Genomic DNA, 18,877 nt, shown 5'->3' with positions numbered 1-18,877 from the left:
ACTGTGTGCTAACTGTTTAGGGCCAAAGAGCATTCTAGTCTGCACAGTTTTTTTTGTTAATTCTTGCCAATATGTTAAGTAATTATCTTTTTGTTTTCTCATGATTTGGTTGGGTCTAATTGTGTTGCTGTTCTGGGGCTATGTTCACAAACACAAACAGACCCCACAGAGCCCCAGGACCAGCTTGCTGGGGGGACTCTTCTCCAGGTTCATCTCTCTGTAGGCGATGGCTTTGGTCTCTCTCTCTCTCCTCTCTGTTTATCACCATTAGTTTGTGATTGCCTCTAGATGGCTGATGGAGCCTTTTGGGTAATTGTTGCCATTTAGATTCAATGGTTGTTAAAACACACACACACACTGAGTGGGACCAGCATGTTGGTGGTTTTGTGCATCTGAGGAATGTGGAGGATGAGTTTTATGGAGTGCTGTTTACTTTGGCCACCACCATTAAACTTTTAACTGTTGCCAATTAACCAGCTGGGAAACCAACTGTGAGAGGGCACATATATACACACGCACGCACACACACACACACACACACACACATATATATATACACACCATGTGTGTTTGTGCGTATGTACAGTAGGTGTACATGTTTGTGTGTGTATGTCTGGTTTGTGTGTTGTGTCTGCTGCATGGTGACAGAAATGTTTGGTTTACACATAAATATCCCCCACCCCCTGCTGAGGCCTCCGCTATCCCAGGATACAGTTCAATGTCCTTGGAGGCAAGGAGTTTAGTGGACCGGTCATTTACCTCCCGCTGACCCCCTGGAAAGAACTGTGTGTGTGTGTGAAAAGGATGGGTTGAAATGTATGGAACGCCATTTGGATCTTTGCGAGTCAAAAAAGATACACGTCAAATAAGCTTGTTGACCAAGCAGAACCTGAATAAGACTGCACGTCACATAGTCATTTAACACGTTCGTATATTTTTTACGTAGTTATTACACATTGAGTACATTGTCACTCATATTTCAAATGTTACAACGATTCACCGTATGCTATGATGCTGGTAAAGTTGTCTCACGCACCTACCGCTGTCGCACGAGCACAGACACACTTCCCCAAGCTCTGGACAGTGCTGGTCATAAAAAAAGCTAGCTAGCTGATGGATGCAAACAATGTTCTTTCCCAAAAACATAGCAAAACGACATAATCTGTTTCAGTAGCTATAGTTAGCCAGATAACTATCTAGCTACAGTTGAAGTCGGAAGTTTGCATACACCTTAGCCAAATACATTTAAACTCAGTTTTCCACAATTCCTGACATTTAATCCCAGTAAGAATTCCCTGTTTTAGGTTAGTTAGGATCACCACTTTATTTTAAGAATGGGAAATGTCAGAATAATAGTAGAGAGAATGATTTATTTCAGCTTTAATTTCTTTCATCACATTCCCAGTGGGTCAGAAGTTTACATACACTCAATTAGTATTTGGTAGCATTGCCTTTAAATTGTTTAACTTGGGTCAAACATTTTGGGTAGCCTTCCACAAGCTTCCCATAATAAGTTGGGTGAATTTTGGCCCATTCTTTCTGACAGAGCTGGTGTAACCGAGTCAGGTTTGTAGGCCTCCTTGCTCACACACAATTTTTCAGTTCTGCCCACAAATTTTCTATAGGGTTGAGGTCAGGGTTTTGTGATGGCCACTCCAATACCTTGACTTTGTTGTCCTTAACCTGTCTAGGATCAGCGTGGCGCTAGCGGCACACCCCCCCCCCCCCCACTGAAAAACCAGTGCCGCGAAATTCAAAAAAAATATTTTTTTAAAATATTTAACTTTCACACATTAAAGTCCAATACAGCTAATGAAAGACACAGATCTTATGAATCCAGTCAACATTTCCGATTTTTAAAATGTTTTACAGGGAAGACACAATATGTAAAGATGTACATCTATTACCTAAAAACACATTAGCATATTCCACCATCTTTTATTTGTCCACCAACACCAGTAGCCATCACCAATTCGGCTAAACTAAGATATTTATAGCCCCTAACCAACAAAAAAACTCATTAGATGACAGTCTGATAACATATTTATGGTATGGGATAGGTTTTGTTAGAAAAAAGTGCATATTTCAGGTAGACTTCATAGTTTACAATTGCACCCACCATCACAAATGGACTAGAATAATTACAATGAGCAACGTGTTTACCTAACTACTAATCATCAAACATTTCGTAAAAATACACAGCATACACGAATCGAAAGACACAGATCCTGTGAATACAGACAATATTTCAGATTTTCTAAGTGTCTTACAGCGAAAACACAATAAATCGTTATATTAGCTTAGCACATAGCAATTAGCAGCCCAGCATTGATTCTAGCCAAAGTGAGCGATAAAAGTCAACATCGCCAAAAGATATTAATTTTTTCACTAACCTTCTCAGAATTCTTCCGATGACACTCCTGTAACATCACATTACAACATGCATATACAGTTTGATCGAAAATGTTTATATTTAGCCACCAAAATCATGGTTAGACAATGTGAAATGTAGACAAGCTGGTAAAGAAAACGTCCTTGCGCCACTTAGACAGTGATCTACTCTTATACATAAATACTCATAAACGTGACTAAAAAATATAGGGTGGACAGGGATTGATAGACAATTTAATTCTTAATACAATTGCGTTATTACATTTTTTAATTTATCCTTACTTTTCAATACAGTTTGCGCCAAGCGAAGCTACGTCAAAAAACATGGCGTCCTAAGCCACTAAAATGTTTCGACAGAAACACGATTTATCATAATAAAAATGTCCTACCTTGAGCTGTTCTTCCATCAGTATCTTGGGCAAAGGATCCTTTCTTGGGAGAAATCGTCTTTTGGTGGAAAGCTGTCCTCTTGCCATGTGGAAATGTCAACTACGTTCGGGATGAACTGAAAAGCGCACCCAACTTTTCACATCGTTGCAAAAATAAATGTCCCAAAATCGCACTAAACGGATATAAATTGCTATAAAACGCTTTAAATTAACTACTTTGTGATGTTTGTAACTCCTATAACGAGTGAAAAGATGACCGGAGAAATATAACAGGCTAAACTAACGCTTGGAACAGGAGAGGGTCGGTGTCTTCCACGCGCGTTACGCAGCAAGAAAAGACTTGCTAGCTAAAGGTTTTTTTCATTTGTAGGGCCTGTGAACGAGCAATCGAGCCCGTTGGAATCGTCATCACGTAAAGGCATCCAGGGGAAGACGTAAGAAGTGTCCGTATAGTCATAGCAACGACAGAGCCCTTTTAAATGACTTCAGAAAAGTGGCCAACGTTTCTCAAATCTGACTCCATGTCAGGGAAATTGCTGTAGAATGGGCTCTGTTCCACTTAGAGACAAAATTTCAACTCCTATAGAAACTATAGACTGTTTTCTATCCAATAATAATAATAATATGCATATTGTACGATCAAGGATTTTGTGGGAAGCCGTTTAAAAAATTAGCCACATTAGCATAAATAGTCTAAACAGCGCCCCCATCCCCAACAGGTTAAGCCATTTTGCCATAAATTTGCTTGACGGTTAACTTCACGGTTGCTTGGTATGCTTGGTATGCTTGTCCATTTGGAAGACCCATTTGCGACCAAGCTTTAACTTCCTGACTGATGTCTTGAGATGTTGCTTCAATAAATCCACATAATTTTCCTCCCTCATGATGCCATCTATTTTGTGAACTGCACCAGTCCCTCCTGCAGCAAAGCACCCCTATAACATGATGCTGCCACCCCTGTGCTTCACGGTTGGGATTGCAAGCCTCCCCCTTTTTCCTCCAAAAATAACGATGGTCATTATGGCCTTACAGTTCTATTTTTGTTTCATCAGACCAGAGTAAATTTCTCCAGAAAATACGATCTTTGTCCCCATGTGCAGTTGCAAACCGTAGTCTGGCTTTTTTATGGCGGTTTCGGAGCAGTGGTTTCTTCCTTGCTGAGTGGCCTTTCAGGTTATGTCGATATAGGACTCGTTTTACTGTGGATATAGATACTTTTGTACCTGTTTCCTCCAGCATCTTCACAAGGTCCTCTGCTGTTGTTCTGGGATTGATTTTCACGTTTCGCACCAAAGTACGTTCATCTCTAGGAGACAGAACGCGTTTCCTTCCTAAGCGGTATGATGGCGGCGTGGTCCCATGGTGTTTATACTTGCGTACTATTGTTTGCACAGATGAACGTGGTACCTTCAGGCATTTGGAAATTGCTCCCAAGGATGAACCAGACTTGTGGAGGTCTACAATTTCTTTCTGAGGTCTTGGCTGATTTCTTTTGAATTTCCCATGACGTCAAGCAAAGAGGCACTGAGTTTGAAGGTAGGCCTTGAAATACATCCACAGGAACACCTCCATTTGACTCAAATTATGTCAATTAGCCTATCAGAAGCTTCTAAAGCCATGACATTTTCTGGAATTTTCCAAGCTGTTTAAAGGCACAGTCAACTTAGTGTATGTAAACTTCTGACCCACTGGAATTGTGATACAGTGAATTATAAGTGAAATAATCTGTCTGGAAACAATTGTTGGAAAAATGACTTGTGTCATGCACAAAGTAGATGTCCTAACCGACTTGCCAAGACTATAGTTTGTTAACAAGAAATTTGTGGAATGGTTGAAAAACGAGTTTTAATGATTCCAACCTAAGTGTATGTAAACTTCCGACTTCAACTGTAGGTGCCATCATCTAAAATACCCTTAATTTATAAGACAGTTCTTATTTGATTAATGGTAGTCGGACCCACCTATGTGAAGCTAGCCATAATAAGGATTAGCGACAATAATGATTAGCCACAATAGGGGAATTTACAGTTCGCCTGCAAAATAAAAGTCTGTTATTGACAGTAAAGCAAATGAATACAAATAGTGGAATTATGCCATAATTTAACGAATCATGCTAAACGAGGTTGGAATGTTGTTATATTAATTCCATAAAATATAATAATTTGTTAATTTGACAAAATCTGTTGATATCACACTGGATGTATTATTCTTTAGAATTGTATTGGGGGCATACTTATTTCACTCTACAGCCTTACCTATGGATTGTGGATCAATGACATGGGGTATCAGTCTACTCAGTTACAGTGGCTTGTGAAAGTATTCACCCCCTTGGCATTTTTCCTATTTTGTTGCCTTACAACCTGGAATTAAAATAGATTTTGGGGGGGTTGTATCATTTGATTTACACAACATGTCTACCACTTTGAAGGTGCAAAATATTTTTTATTGTGAAACAAACAAGAAATATCACAAAAACACTGGGAACTGGAGCGTGCATAACTATCCCCCCCCCCCCCCCCCCCCCCAAGTCAATACTTTGTAGAGCCACCTTTTGCAGCAATTACAGCTGCAAGTCTCTTGGGGTATGTCTCTATAAGCTTGGCACATCTAGCCACTGGGATTTTTGCCCATTCTTCAAGGCAAAACTGCTCCAGCTCCTTCAAGTTGGATGGGTTCCCCTGGTGTACAGCAATCTTTAAGTCATACCACGGATTCTTAATTGGATTGAGGTTTGGGCTTTGACTAGGCCATTCCAAGACACTTAGATGTTTCCCCTTAAACCATTTGAGTGTTGCTTTAGCAGTATGCTTAGGGTCATTGTCCTGAAGGAAGGTGAACCTCTGTCCCAGTGTCTCAAATCTCTGGAAGACTGAAACAGGTTTCCCTCAAGAATTTCCCTATATTTAGCTCCATCTCTCATTTCTTCAATTCTGACCAGTTTCCCAGGCCCTGCCGATGAAAAACATCCCCACAGCATGATGCTGCCACCACCATGCTTCATTGTGGAATGGTGTTCTCGGGGTGATGAGAGGTGTTGGGTGTGTGCCAGAAATAGTGTTTTCCTTGATGGCCAAAACGCACAATTTTAGTCTCTTCTGACCAGAGTAACATCTTCCATATGTTTGGGGAGTCTCACATGCCTTTTGGCGAACACCAAATGTGTTTACTTATTTGTTTCTTTAAGCAATGGCTTTTTTCTGGACACTCTTCCGTAAAGCCTAGCTATGTCGAGTGTACGGCTTATGTGGTCTATTGTCACGATCGCTGTCGTGGTGGAAATGACCGGACCAAGGTGCAGCATGGTACATTTCTTTTTATTTATAAATGTCGCCAACAAAACAAAGAATAAGGAAACGACCGTGAAGCTTACTTCAGCTATCATGCCACTAACAAGGTCTAGAGCGCAGAGCAGAGTACTGGAAGTTTAGAGCGCAGAGCAAGCACCACTTGTCCTGGCTGGATACCCACTTTGGCCCAACACGTGCGGAGCGCAGGCACAGGATGCACTGGGCCGAAGAGGCGCACCGGAGACCAGGAGTGCTGTGCTGGCACAATCCGTCCTGGTTGGATGCCCACTCTAGCCCGGCCGATGCGGGGAGCTGGAATATAGCGCACCGGGCTGTGAACACGCACTGGAGACACCGTGCGCTTCACTGCAAAACACAGTGCCTGACCAGTACCACGCTCCCTACCGTGAGCACGGGGAGTTAGTTCCGCCAATCTACCCGTGTGCCCCCCAAATTTTTTGGGGGGAAGTGGCCTCCCGGTCTTCCTTGCCATCCGTGACCCTGTGTAACGCTGGTCCCCTTTTCTCTCTGTTCCACCTTCCTCGCTGCATCTGCCTGCTTCCACGGCAGGCTCTCGTGTCCTGACATCATTTCCTCCCAGGTCCACTCTGTCTGCCCCTCCTTACCATGCTGTTTGGTCCGCTTGTGGTGGGTAGTTCTGTCACGATCACTGTCGTCGTGGCAATGACCGGACCAAGGGGCAGCATGGTGAGCGTACATTTAATTTTATTTGTAAATGTCGCCAACAAAACAAAGAATAAGGAAACGACCGTGAAGCTTACTTCGGCTATCATGCCACTAACAAAGACAACTACCCACAAATACCAAAGGAAAAAAGGCTGCCTAAGTATGATTTCCAATCAGAGACAACGATAGACAGCTGTCCCTGATTGAGAACCATACCAGGCCAAAACATGGAGCTTTGCAGCTCCTTCAGGGTTATCTTTGGTCACTTTGTTGCCTCTCTGATTAATGCCCTCCTTGCCTGGTCTGTGAGTTTTGGTGGGCGGCCCTCTCTTGGCAGGTTTGTTGTGATGTCATATTCTTTCCATTAAAAAATTAGATTTAATGGTGCTCCGTGGGCTGTTCAAAGTTTTTGATATTTTTTTATAACCCTACTCTGATCTGTACTTCTCCACAACTTTGCCCTGACCTGTTTGAAGAGCTCCTTGGTCTTCATGGTGCTGCTTGCTTGGTGGTGCCCCTTGCTTAGTGGTGTTGCAGACTCTGGGGCCTTTCAGAACAGGTGTATATATACTGAGATCATGTGACAGATCATGTGACACTTAGATTGCACACAGGTGGACTTTATTTAATTAATTATGTGACTTCGGGAGGTGGTTGGTTGTCACAGATCTTATTTAGGGGCTTCGGAACTGGACTACAGGATTGTTTTGCTATCACAGACTGCAACATGTTCCGGGATTCTTCCGATGGCATTGAGGAGTACACAACATCAGTCACTAGCTTTATCAATAAGTGCATTGAGGACGTCGTCCCCACAGTGACTGTATGTACATACCCCAACCAAAAGCCATGGATTACAGGCAACATTTGCACTGAGCTAAAGGGTAGAGCTGCCGCTTTCAAGGTGCGAGACTCTAACCTGGAAACTTACAAGAAATCCTGCTATGCCCTGCGATGAACCATCAAACAGGCAAAGCGTCAATACAGGGCTAAGATTGAATCATACTACAGCGGCTCCGATGCTCCTCTTATGTGGCAGGGCTTGCAAACTATTACAGACTACAAAGGGAAGCACAGCCGCGAGTTGCCCAGTTACACAAGCCTACCAGACTTGCACAAGAAACCACTAGCCTACTTCTATGCTCGCTTCGAGGCAAGCAACACTGAGGCATACATGAGAGCATCAGCTGTTCCGGACAACTGTGTGATCACGCTCTCCGTAGCCGACGTGAGTAAGACCTTTAAACAGGTCAACATACCTGTTTAAAGGTATGTCTTCACTGACATTTTCAACTTGTGTCTTCACTGACATTTTCAACATGTCCCTGATTGAGTCTGTAATACCAACATGTTTCAAGCAGACCACCATAATCTCTGTGCCCAAGAACACAAAGGCAACCTGCCTAAATGACTACAGACCCGTACCACTCATGTCCGTAGCCATGAAGTGCTTTGAAAGGTTGGTAATGGCTTACATCAACACCATTACCCCAGAAACCCTAGACCCACTCCAATTTGCATACCGCCCAAACAGATCCACAGATGATGCAATCTCTATTGCACTCCACACAATAGTCCTTTCCCACCTGGACAAAATGAACACTTATGTGAGAATGATATTCATTGATTCAGCACCATAGTACCCTCAAAGCTCATCACTAAGCTCAGGATCCTGGAACTAAACACATCCCTCTGCAACTGGATCCTGGACTTCCTGACGGGCCGCCCCCAGGTGGTGAGGGTAGTTAGAAACACATCTGCCACGCTGATCCTCAACACTGGAGCCCCCCAAGGGTGCGTGCTCAGTCCCCTCCTGTACTCCCTGTTCACCCATGACTGCATGGCCAGGTACGACTCCAACACCATCATTAAGTTTGCAGACGACACAACAGTGGTAGGCCTGAACACCAACAACGACGAGACAGTTTATAGGGAGAAGGTCAGAGACCTGGCCGGGTGGTGCCAGAATAACAACCTATCCCTCAACGTGACTAAGGAGATGATTGTGGACTACAGGAAAAGGAGGACCGAGCACGCCTCCATTCTCATCGACGGGGCTGTAGTGGAGCAGGTTGAGAGCTTCAAGTTCCTTGGTCTCCACATCAACAACAAACTAGAATGGTCCAAACACACCGAGACAGTCGTGAAGAGGGCACGACAAAGCCTATTCCCCCTCAGGAAACTAAAAAGATTTGACATGAGTCCTGAGATCCTCAAAAGGTTCTACAGCTGCAACATCGAGAGCATCCTGACTGGTTGCATCACTGCCTGGTACGGCAATTGCTCGGCCTCTGACCGCAAGGCACTACAGAGGGTAGTGCGTACGGCCCACTACATCACTGGGACTAAGCTGCCTGCCATTCAGGACCTCTAACCCAGGTGGTGTCAGAGGAAGGCCCTAAAAAAGACCAAAGACCTCAGCCACCCCAGTCATAGACTGTTCTCTCTACTACCGCATGGCAAGCGGTACCGGAGTGCCAAGTCTAGGACAAAAAGGCTTCTCAAACAATTTTTACCCCCAAGCCATATGACTCCTGAACATGTAATCAAATGGCTACCCGGACTATTTGCATTGTGTGCCCCCCCCCCCCCCCCCCCCAACAACCCCTCTTTTACGCTGCTGCTACTCTCTGTTTATCATATATGCATAGTCACTTTAACTATACATTCATGTACATACTACCTCAATTGGGCCGACCAACCAGTGCTCCCGCACATTGGCTAACTGGGTTATCTGCACTGTGTCCCGCCACCCACCACCCGCCAACCCCTCTTTTACGCTTTTACGCTACTGCTTCTCTCTGTTTATCATACGTATACTCATAGTCACGTTAACCATATCTACATGTACATCTACCTCAATCAGCCTGACTAACCGGTGTCTGTATGTAGCCTCACTATTTTTATAGCCTCGCTACTGTATATAGCCTGTCTTTTTACTATTGTTTTATTTCTTTACTTAACTATTGTTTCACCTAATACCCTTTTTGCGCTATTGGTCAGAGCCTGTAAGTAAGTATTTCACTGTAAGGTCTACACCTGTTGTATTCGGCGCACGTGTCAAATAAACTTAGATTTGATTTGATTCATAGCAAAGGGTGAATACATTTGCACGCACCACTTTTCCGTTTTGAATATTTTTGAATTTTTTGAAACAAGTTATTTTTTACATTTAATTTCACCAATTCAAACTATTTTGTGTATGTCCATTACATTAAATCTAAGTAAAAATCTATTTAAATTACAGGTTGTAATTCAACAAAATAGGAAAAATGCCAAAGGGGATGAATACTTTTGCAAGGCACTGTATACCCAGAGAACAGCTCTTACTGCGGGAATCTGAAACCACTGATTTGAGGCACATTTTTTTTGTACCAGTGTAACGGGTGTTGTCGTCGGATGATGAATAATTGGACCAAAGCACAGCGTGGTAAGTGTTCATGCTTTTTATTTAAACTGAACACTATAACAAAATAACAAAGAGAATAAACGAAACCGAAACAGTCCTGTCAGGTGCAGAAAACATTAAACAGAAAATAACTACCCACAAAACATAGGTGGGAAAAAGCTACCTAAGTATGGTTCCCAATCAGAGATAACGATAGTCAGCTGTCCCTGATTGAGAACCATACCCGGCCAAAACAAAGAAATACAAAACATAGAGAAACGAACATAGAATGCCCACCCAAATCACACCCTGACCAAACCAAAATAGAGACATAAAAAGCTCTCTACGGTCAGGGCGTGACAGTACCCCCCCCCCAAAGGTGTGGACTCCGGACGCAAAACCTGAACTTATAGGGGAGGGTCTGGGTGGGCATTTCTCCGCGGTGGCGGCTCTGGTGCGGAACGTAGACCCTGCTCCACCTCTGGCTTGGCCCACTTAGGTGGCGCCTCTAGAGCGGGGACCCCGGACTGAGCGCCCTCGTTGTGGGCCCCGGACTGGGCACCCTCGTTGCGGGCCCCGGACTGGGCACCCTCGTTGCGGGGCCTGGACTGGAGGGCGAATCAGAAGGCTCCAGACTGGAGGGCGACTCGGAAGGCTCCGGACTGGAGGGCGACTCGGAAGGCTCCGGACTGGAGGGCGACTCGGAAGGCTCTGGACTGGAGCGCGACTCGGAAGGCTGCGGACTGGAGACCGTCGCTGGAGGGAGGAGACGCAGAGACAGCCTGGTGCGTGGGGCTTCCACCAGGGCCCACCAGGCTGGGGAGACCAAAATAGAGACATAAAAAGCTCTCTACGGTCAGGGCGTGACAACCAGTCAACCCATTGAACACTTTTCCAGAGGAAAAACAATACAATGTGGATGTTTTGGAGTCTGAGAACGAGGAGGAAGTTGGGAAAAAAACACTTGGGTACTGAGTAGACTAATATCCAATTTCATTGATCCCCAATCCTTAGGTAAAGCTGTACAGTGCAATATGAATGTCAATACACACAATAGGCTGACTGGGCAGGTGATGTCCCTCAGTCAAAGTCCCTGATAAGAGCTACAACGCTAATATTTGCGTAAACTCTTCACAGTTGTGTTCTTTGGGTGTCACCAAGTAGACTAATACCTAATTTAATTGCTCCACATTACACACTCCAATGTTGTTTAACATTACCTAGTCTAAATATGCCATGATTCCACCAATTGTATTCTTCTGTCACTTTCAAAGAGGGACTTTAATTTTGAAGGCCAACCGCAATTCCACTATTGTGGCTAATCCTTGTTGTGGCTAGCTTCACAACACATAACCCGGTCCGGTCAAGCCTCACTAGCCAGAGGAAGCTAGTTGGCTGCTTATAACATTAGCTTTGGGCAACAGGGTTAAGTAACATGATTATCCCCATCATTTACAGCTAGTTATTTTCATGAACTGAAGTTTAACAACAAGTGGCTACCTAGCTAATACTTACTCACATGGATTCCTAAATCATTGCTAAGAATATTGAAAATGACTGCAGTTTCTCCTGGTCATTTTTTTCAGGCTGGTTGGATTGGTGCTAGCTAGGTACCAAGCTAAAGCTAGCTAGCTACCCCAGAAGTTGCTAATAACATATGTATCAAAGATATTTGCTTACATTTTTGATCCTGCGCGTTTGATCCTGATCTTATTTCAAATGCTCACACAGACGTTTTCCCATAGTCAAACAAATAATGGCTTATTACCAACGCGCTATTGTAAACACATCATTTGTGGCAGGTGTGTGCTTGTTTGCAGACTTTTATTTTTTGTAGAGCTTTGACAGTACTAGTGATCGTAGTGGTGGAGCTTGGCTTGCACGTGCAAATTCAGCACACACAACATTCTATAATAGAATTTTGTTATTTAACCTGTCAAATGAAAAGCTTGACGTGTATTGTTTTTGACACACAAAGACCCTAATGACGTTCCAAAGAAATGGGTTATAGGCTGAGCATCCCGAAGAGAAAAACACAGACTTGTTTTGTATAAGCAAAGTCTATCCTGAAAAATACCCAGCTCTTGTCAGTTACACTCTGGTATTGTTGTTGTCACCGCTGTATCTGCTGTAAATGATGGGGATAATCATGTTAGTGGCATTTAGGCCTAATGTCAAAATTACATTTAATTTAACATCTCTCTCTCCCCCTCCCTCCCCTGTCTCACTTCCACCCTCTAACTCTATCTCTCCCACTTTCTTTTGGTCTCTCTCCCTCTCTTTCTCTCCTCGCTCTTCCTATATCTCTCTCCCCCCCCCTCCCTCTCTCTCAGGGTATCCCCGGTATTCAGGAGGTCTGAGTTCCCCCTTTCTTCCCATGAGCCCCTTGGATCACCATAGCAACAGCAACGTTCTCTACGGACAGCACCGCTTCTACGACACTCAGAAAGGTGTGTGTGAGACAGAGAGAGAGGTGTGTCAGAGAGAGAGGTGTGTATGTGTAACAGTATAGCTTCCGTCCCTCTCCTTGCCCCTACCTGGGCTCAAACCAGGGACCCTCTGCACACAGAGACAACAGTCACCCTTGAAGCTTTGTTACACATCGCTCTACAAAAGCCACAGCAAGGGAAACAACTACTTCAAGGTCTCAGAGCGAGCGACGTCACCAATTGAAATGATATTAGCGCACACCCTGCTAACTAGCTAGCCATTTCACACCGGTTGTGTATGTGAGAGAGTGCGAGAGAGAGTTGTGTGTGTGTGTGGGTGAGAAAGAGAGAGAGAGAGAGGTGTGTGTGAGCGAGACAGAGAGAGACAGAGAGAGGTGTGTGTGTGAGCGAGACAGAGAGAGACAGAGAGAGGTGTGCGTGTGAGAGAGAGTGGTTATGTGTGTGAGAGACGTGTGTGTGTGTGTGAGAGAGAGAGAGAGAGAGAGAGAGAGAGAGAGAGAGAGAGAGAGAGAGAGAGAGAGAGAGATACACACTGGATAATATTAAGAAATGCTATAGATGGAAGGAAAGTAGTGTGGTAGTCAATGGTAGGCTTTGAGGGGACTCTTTCGGTACATACATTATACTGTAGATTACTTCATCACTGACCTCAACCTAGTCTCTCAGAGCGTTCACAGTCAGACCACTGATACCCCTATCAGATCACAGCAAAATCACATTCTACTTGAACAGAGCAATACTCAACCATGAGGCATCAAAGCCAAAGGAACTGCACAATGTTAAGAAATGCTATAGATGGAAGGAACGTAGTGTAGAAACCTACCAAAAACAATGAGGCAACAACAAATTAAATCCCTTTTAGACAACTTCTGGGGTAATACGTTTCACAGTAATAGCGAAGGTGTAAACTTGGCAGTAGAAAATCTTAACAGTATATTTGACCTCTCAGCTTCCCTATCAAATAAAAATGTAAAGCCGACGACCGAAGAAAATTAACACGGACAAATGGCATGATGAAGAATGCAAAAACCTAAGAAAGAAATTGAGAAACCTATCCAACCAAAAACATAGAGACCCGGAAAACATGAGTCTACGCCTTCACTATGGTGAATCACTAAAATAATACAGAAATACACTACGGAAAAAGAAGGAACAGCACATCAGAAATCAGCTCGATGTAATTGATATCATGACACAAGGCGAGTCCCAGATGCAGACACAGGAGGCAGATGGTTGGAGTCTTACAATATTTATTAATCCAATAGGGGAAGGTAACAGAATGGTCATGGACAGGCAAAAGGTTCATAACCAGTTCAGAGTCCAAAAGGTACCAAAGGGCAGGCAGAATCAAGGTCAGGGCAGGCAGAATCAAGGTCAGGGCAGGCAGAATCAAGGTCAGGGCAGGCAGGATGATCAGGCAGGCAGGAAAGTAGTCCAGTCAGGCAGGGGTCATAACCAGGAGGACTATCAAAAAGAGAATAGCAAAAGGAGTACTGCAAAAACGCGCTGGTTGACTTGACTAACATACAAGACGAACTGGCACAGAGAGACAGGAAACACAGGGATAAATACACTGGGGAGAATAAGCGACACCTGGAGTGGGTGGAGACAATCACAAGGACAGGTGAACCAGATCAGGGTGGGACAATTGAAGAATCAATAGAATCTCCCGAGTTGTGCAGCGGTCTAAGGCACTGCTTCTCAGTGCTAGAGGCCTTACTACAGACACCCTTGTTCGAATCCAGGCTGTATCACAACCGGCTGTGATTGGGAGTCCCATAGGGCGGCGCACAATTGGCCCAGCGTCGTCCGTGTTTGGCTGGTGTAGGCAGTCATTGTAAATAAGAATTTGTTCTTAACTGACTTGCCTAGTTAAATAAAGGTTAAATAAATGAAACATGAAAGCAACTTCTGGGAAAATTATAACAAACTAAACTAACAACAACATGAAGAGTTATCTATCCAAAACGGAGATGTATGCATAAACCACTTCTCCAATCTTTTTGGCTCTATAACAAAGAACAGTCAGCAAAAACATATACATGATCAAATACAAATCTTAGAATCAACTATTAAAGACTACAAGAACTCACTGGATTCTCCAATTACATTGAATGAACTGCAGGACAAAATACAAACCCTCCAACCCAAAAAGGCCTGTGGTGTTGATGGTATCCTCAATTAAATTATAAAATATTTAGACCACAAATTCCAATTGGCTATACTTAAATGCTTTAACATCATCCTTAGCTCTGGCATCTTCCCCAATATTTGGACCAAGGACTGATCACCCCAGGCCATAAAAGTGGAGACAAATTTGATCCCAATAGCTACCGTGGAATATGCGTCAACAGCAAACTTGGGAAAATCCTCTTCATTATCATAAACAGCAGACTTGTACATTTCCTCAGTGAAAACAATGTTCTGAGCAAATGTCAAATGGACTTTTTACCAAATTACTGTACGACAGAGTCAAATGTCTACGGTTTCACTATGATCTGGTGCTTCTGTCCCCAACCAAGGAGGGCCTACAGCAGCACCTAGATCTTCTGCACAGATTCTGTCAGACCTGGTTCCTGACAGTAAATCTCAGTAAGACAAAAATTATGGTGTTGCAAAAAAGGTCCAGTTGCCAGGAACACAAATACAAATTCCACCTAGACACCATTGCCCTAGAGCACACAAACTATACATACCTTGCCCTAAACATCAGCGCCACAGGTAACTTCCACAAAGCTGTGAACGATCTGAGAGACAAGGCGACAAGGCAAGAAGGGCATTCTATGTCATCAAAAGGAACATAACATTTGACATACAAATTAGGATCTGGCTAAAAATACTTGAATCAGTTATAGAACCCATTGCGAGGTCTGGGGTCTGCTCACAAATCAAGTATTCACAAAATGGGACAAACACCAAATTGAAAAAAAATGTATCTGTGTACAATGTAAAACATCAAATAATGCATGCAGAGCAGAATTAGGCTGATACCCGCTAATTATCAAAATCCATAATTGAGCCCTTAAATTCTACAACCACCTAAAAGGAAGCAATTCCCAAACCTTCCATAACAAAGCCATCACCTACAGAGAGATGAACCTGGAGAAAAGTCCCCTAAGCAAGCTGGTCACAAACACAAACAGACCCCACATAGCCCCAGGACAGCAACAGCAACACAATCAGACCCAACCAAATCACCAGAAAACAAAAAGATAATTACTTGACACATTGGAAAGAATTAACAAAAAATCGGAGCATACTAGAATGATCTTTGGCCCTAAACAGAGAGTACACAGTGGCAGAATACCTGACCACTGTGACTGACCCAAACTTAAAGGAAAGCTTTGACTATGTACAGACTCAGTGAGCAAAGTCTTGCTATTGAGAGAGGTCGTCGTAGGCAGAAATGTTATGTGCACACTGCCCACAAAATGAAATGGAAACTGAGCTGCACTTCCTAAACTCCTGCCAAATGTATGACCATATTAGAGACACATAGTTCCGTCAGATTACATAGATCCACAAAGAATTCGAAAAACAAACTCAATTTGGATAAAATCCCTTATCTAGTGTGCAATCCCAGCAGCAATATGTGTGACATGTTGCCACAAGAAAAGGACAACCAGTGAAGAACAAACACCATTGTGAATACAAACCTTTACTTAGTTTTATTTATTTTCCCTTTTGTACTTTAACATTTGAAATGTCTCTATTATTTAGGAACTTGTGAGTGTAATATGTTCTTTTTACTTAATTTTTGTTAGTCTATTTCACTTGCTTTGGCAATGTAAACATGTTTCCAATGTCAATAAAGCCCTTTGAATTGAATTGAGAGAGAGAGATTTTTCCTCTTTTTTTAAAATATTGTTTAATTTTCCAAATATATATTTGTAATGCTTATAAATAATATTTAAATCATGTCATTTATTTTCAGATCATTTCTACTTGCGAAGCCTGCCGTCCCAGTCCCCTCTTCTCTCAACCAATCACAGCCTTCTGCCATTGTCTAGGACTGCCCCCGGACATCCTCTGGGGTCCTGCAGCAGAGAAACAGACTCTGGGGGAGGAAGAGGTGGAGGGGGTCTCCAAAAGAGCTCCAAGGAACTGGGGATGGTGGAAAAGAGTGTGTCGAAAGAGAGATCCAGCAGCAAAGAGAGACACCAGGAGAGCAAAGAGAGACATCATCATCACCACCAACATCAGCCTCATCCGTTCTCTCAACCCCACTCCCTCCCCACTCACTTGAGTGAGGAGGACCACCGACACAAAACCCCCAACCTGCCCACGGAATACAGGGACGACCCCGCAAACCAGGGCTCCAAACACAACTGTGCTCAACTTAGTAAACTATCCAATGGAGACTCTGTGTCCAAGGACGGGTCCCTGAACAGCTGTGGGAGTGGAGGGGGTAGCAGACCTCAGGGGAGTGGTAGTGGGGGGGTGAGGCGATGCTCCAATGAAGGGGGGGTGAGCGGGGAGATGAGGATAAGCGAAACTCTCCCCTCCTCCTCGTCAGACTGTCTGCGTCGAGCAGCCATGATGGGACCCCACAACCCCAATGCCATGGCTTCTTACTCCATGCCCCCACCCCCTCCTCCACCCCTACACATGGGCCCTGCTGTGGGAGGGGGCTGGCTGCACCACCCTCATCACCCCCATCACCATCACCCTGAGTTCTACTGCCCCCCTGCCCCCACCCCACTCACCCTCACCCATCCTAAAGACGGAAAGGAGGTAAAAGTCTCTGGCCCAACGTACATCCCCTCAGTCGGGCCTTTAGTGGACATGGGGTCCCCTGACTGCCATGGTGCTGGAGGAGGAGGAGGAGGAGGAGATAAGGATGAAAAAGGGGCAGAGAACAGCGGAGGAGGAGGAGGAAGAGGATCTTGTGAAAGTCTTCCTTCTCCTCTTCATCCTCATCCTGATCGTCCTCAGTCTAGTAGCTGCCAGAGGAAGCCGTCGTCCCAGACGCAGCAGCCACAGCCACAGCAGCAGCTGGGCTACTGCAAGGCAGACAAGCCCCCAGACTGGAACCAGAACCACAACTACAACCAACACCACAGCCAGAATACCCAGCCCAACTCCCAGCCTCAGCCCCATAACCCTAACCACCAGTCTGGGCCTCGCTCTTGCAGCCTAGAGGCCTCTTCCACCAGGGGAAACCTAGAGGTCCTAGAGGTCTACCGGGCCTCCCTGCCTCTGGAAGCCCAGAGTGCTCACCCCAAGACTGGGCCCTACGCCAGCACCCCGCCCTTCCGGGACTGTTCACACTCAGGTCCTCCTGATGGAAAGGGGGGGTTGGGGGGGAGTGGAGGTGCCCAGAGAGAGGGACAGAAGGTTGCTAGGATACTGCACCAGCGGCACAGTAGTCATGGAAGCGGGTCGGGTTCTGATGGATCAGGGACTGAGAGGGGGAGAGAGGGGGGGAAGCAGAATCGGAATCAGAAGAGTGAGGGTGTTGTCATGGGGTACGGGGGTCAAACTCCCTCCACGCTGCACCCCTGGGGGATACCGAGGGGTCCCCAAGAGGACGAGAGGAGGATCTCCCCATACTCAGAGTCCTACCCAGATAACAAGACTCAAAACCACCACGATCAACAGCACTGTAAGACAGCTCCTCATCCCTCTCACCCTCACCCCTCCTCCCGCTCCTCCCCCCACCCAGAAGGAGAGAGCAGTGCCATGAAGAACCTGATGAACTACAGTTCCCAGCAGCCTTTGCTGCTCTCCCAGAGGAGTCTCTTCGGGGGGCTGGGCTGCCTGAAGCAGGGGGGCGAGAGGGGCGAGAAGGGGGGCAGATCCAGCACCCCTCAGGACCACCCCAAACAGCCCCTACCCCCCAGGAGAGGGTCCACCAGCGAGGGGGAGAGGATGGATGGAGGGGGGAGAGGTAGAAGGGAGGCGGGGGAGACACACGGGGAGGGGGAGGTCCGACAGCCCCCTGTGGGTATAGCTGTGGCGGTCGCCCGGCAGAGAGAGCCCCCCCAACACCCCTCAGACACCCACCCAGGACACAGCCGACAGGGCAGGGTTCTGCCCAGTGTCAAAGGTGAGTGCTGAATCTATGCATCTGTATGTCTCTGTATTTTTATTAACTTCAGTATCTAAACGTTTTTTTAATGGTTTTGCAACTTTTTCAATAGCTGCATTGTGTTAGAAGTCTGGCATTACTTATGAATGATGAATTATGTATTATGAATTATGAATTATGAATTTTGACATTGCTAGGTTAGCTTTGTTTTAAGGTTGCCATAGCTGCTTTCTAAACCCTCCCTCTGTGTGTTG

General features: G+C 45.0%; 1 protein-coding gene across 6 annotated transcripts in view; it reads left to right on the top strand.

Moving 5' to 3' along the window:
- LOC129858529 (BAH and coiled-coil domain-containing protein 1-like) overlaps nucleotides 1–18,877 on the top strand; it is a 241,545-nt gene that overhangs the window by 143,970 nt on the left and 78,698 nt on the right. For all 6 annotated transcript variants that reach the window (XM_055930490.1, XM_055928897.1, XM_055932074.1 and 3 more), the window contains exons 4-5: nucleotides 12,476–12,592; nucleotides 16,527–18,641. In XM_055930490.1, coding sequence (XP_055786465.1) covers nucleotides 12,476–12,592; nucleotides 16,527–18,641 — 2,232 coding nt within the window. The remainder of the gene's footprint in view (nucleotides 1–12,475; nucleotides 12,593–16,526; nucleotides 18,642–18,877) is intronic.

Source organism: Salvelinus fontinalis, chromosome 1 (genome assembly GCF_029448725.1).
Source record: "Salvelinus fontinalis isolate EN_2023a chromosome 1, ASM2944872v1, whole genome shotgun sequence".
Taxonomy (NCBI): domain Eukaryota; kingdom Metazoa; phylum Chordata; class Actinopteri; order Salmoniformes; family Salmonidae; genus Salvelinus; species Salvelinus fontinalis.
The sequence above is the reverse complement of the archived record's forward strand: the minus strand, read 5'-3'. Positions and strand labels throughout refer to the sequence as shown.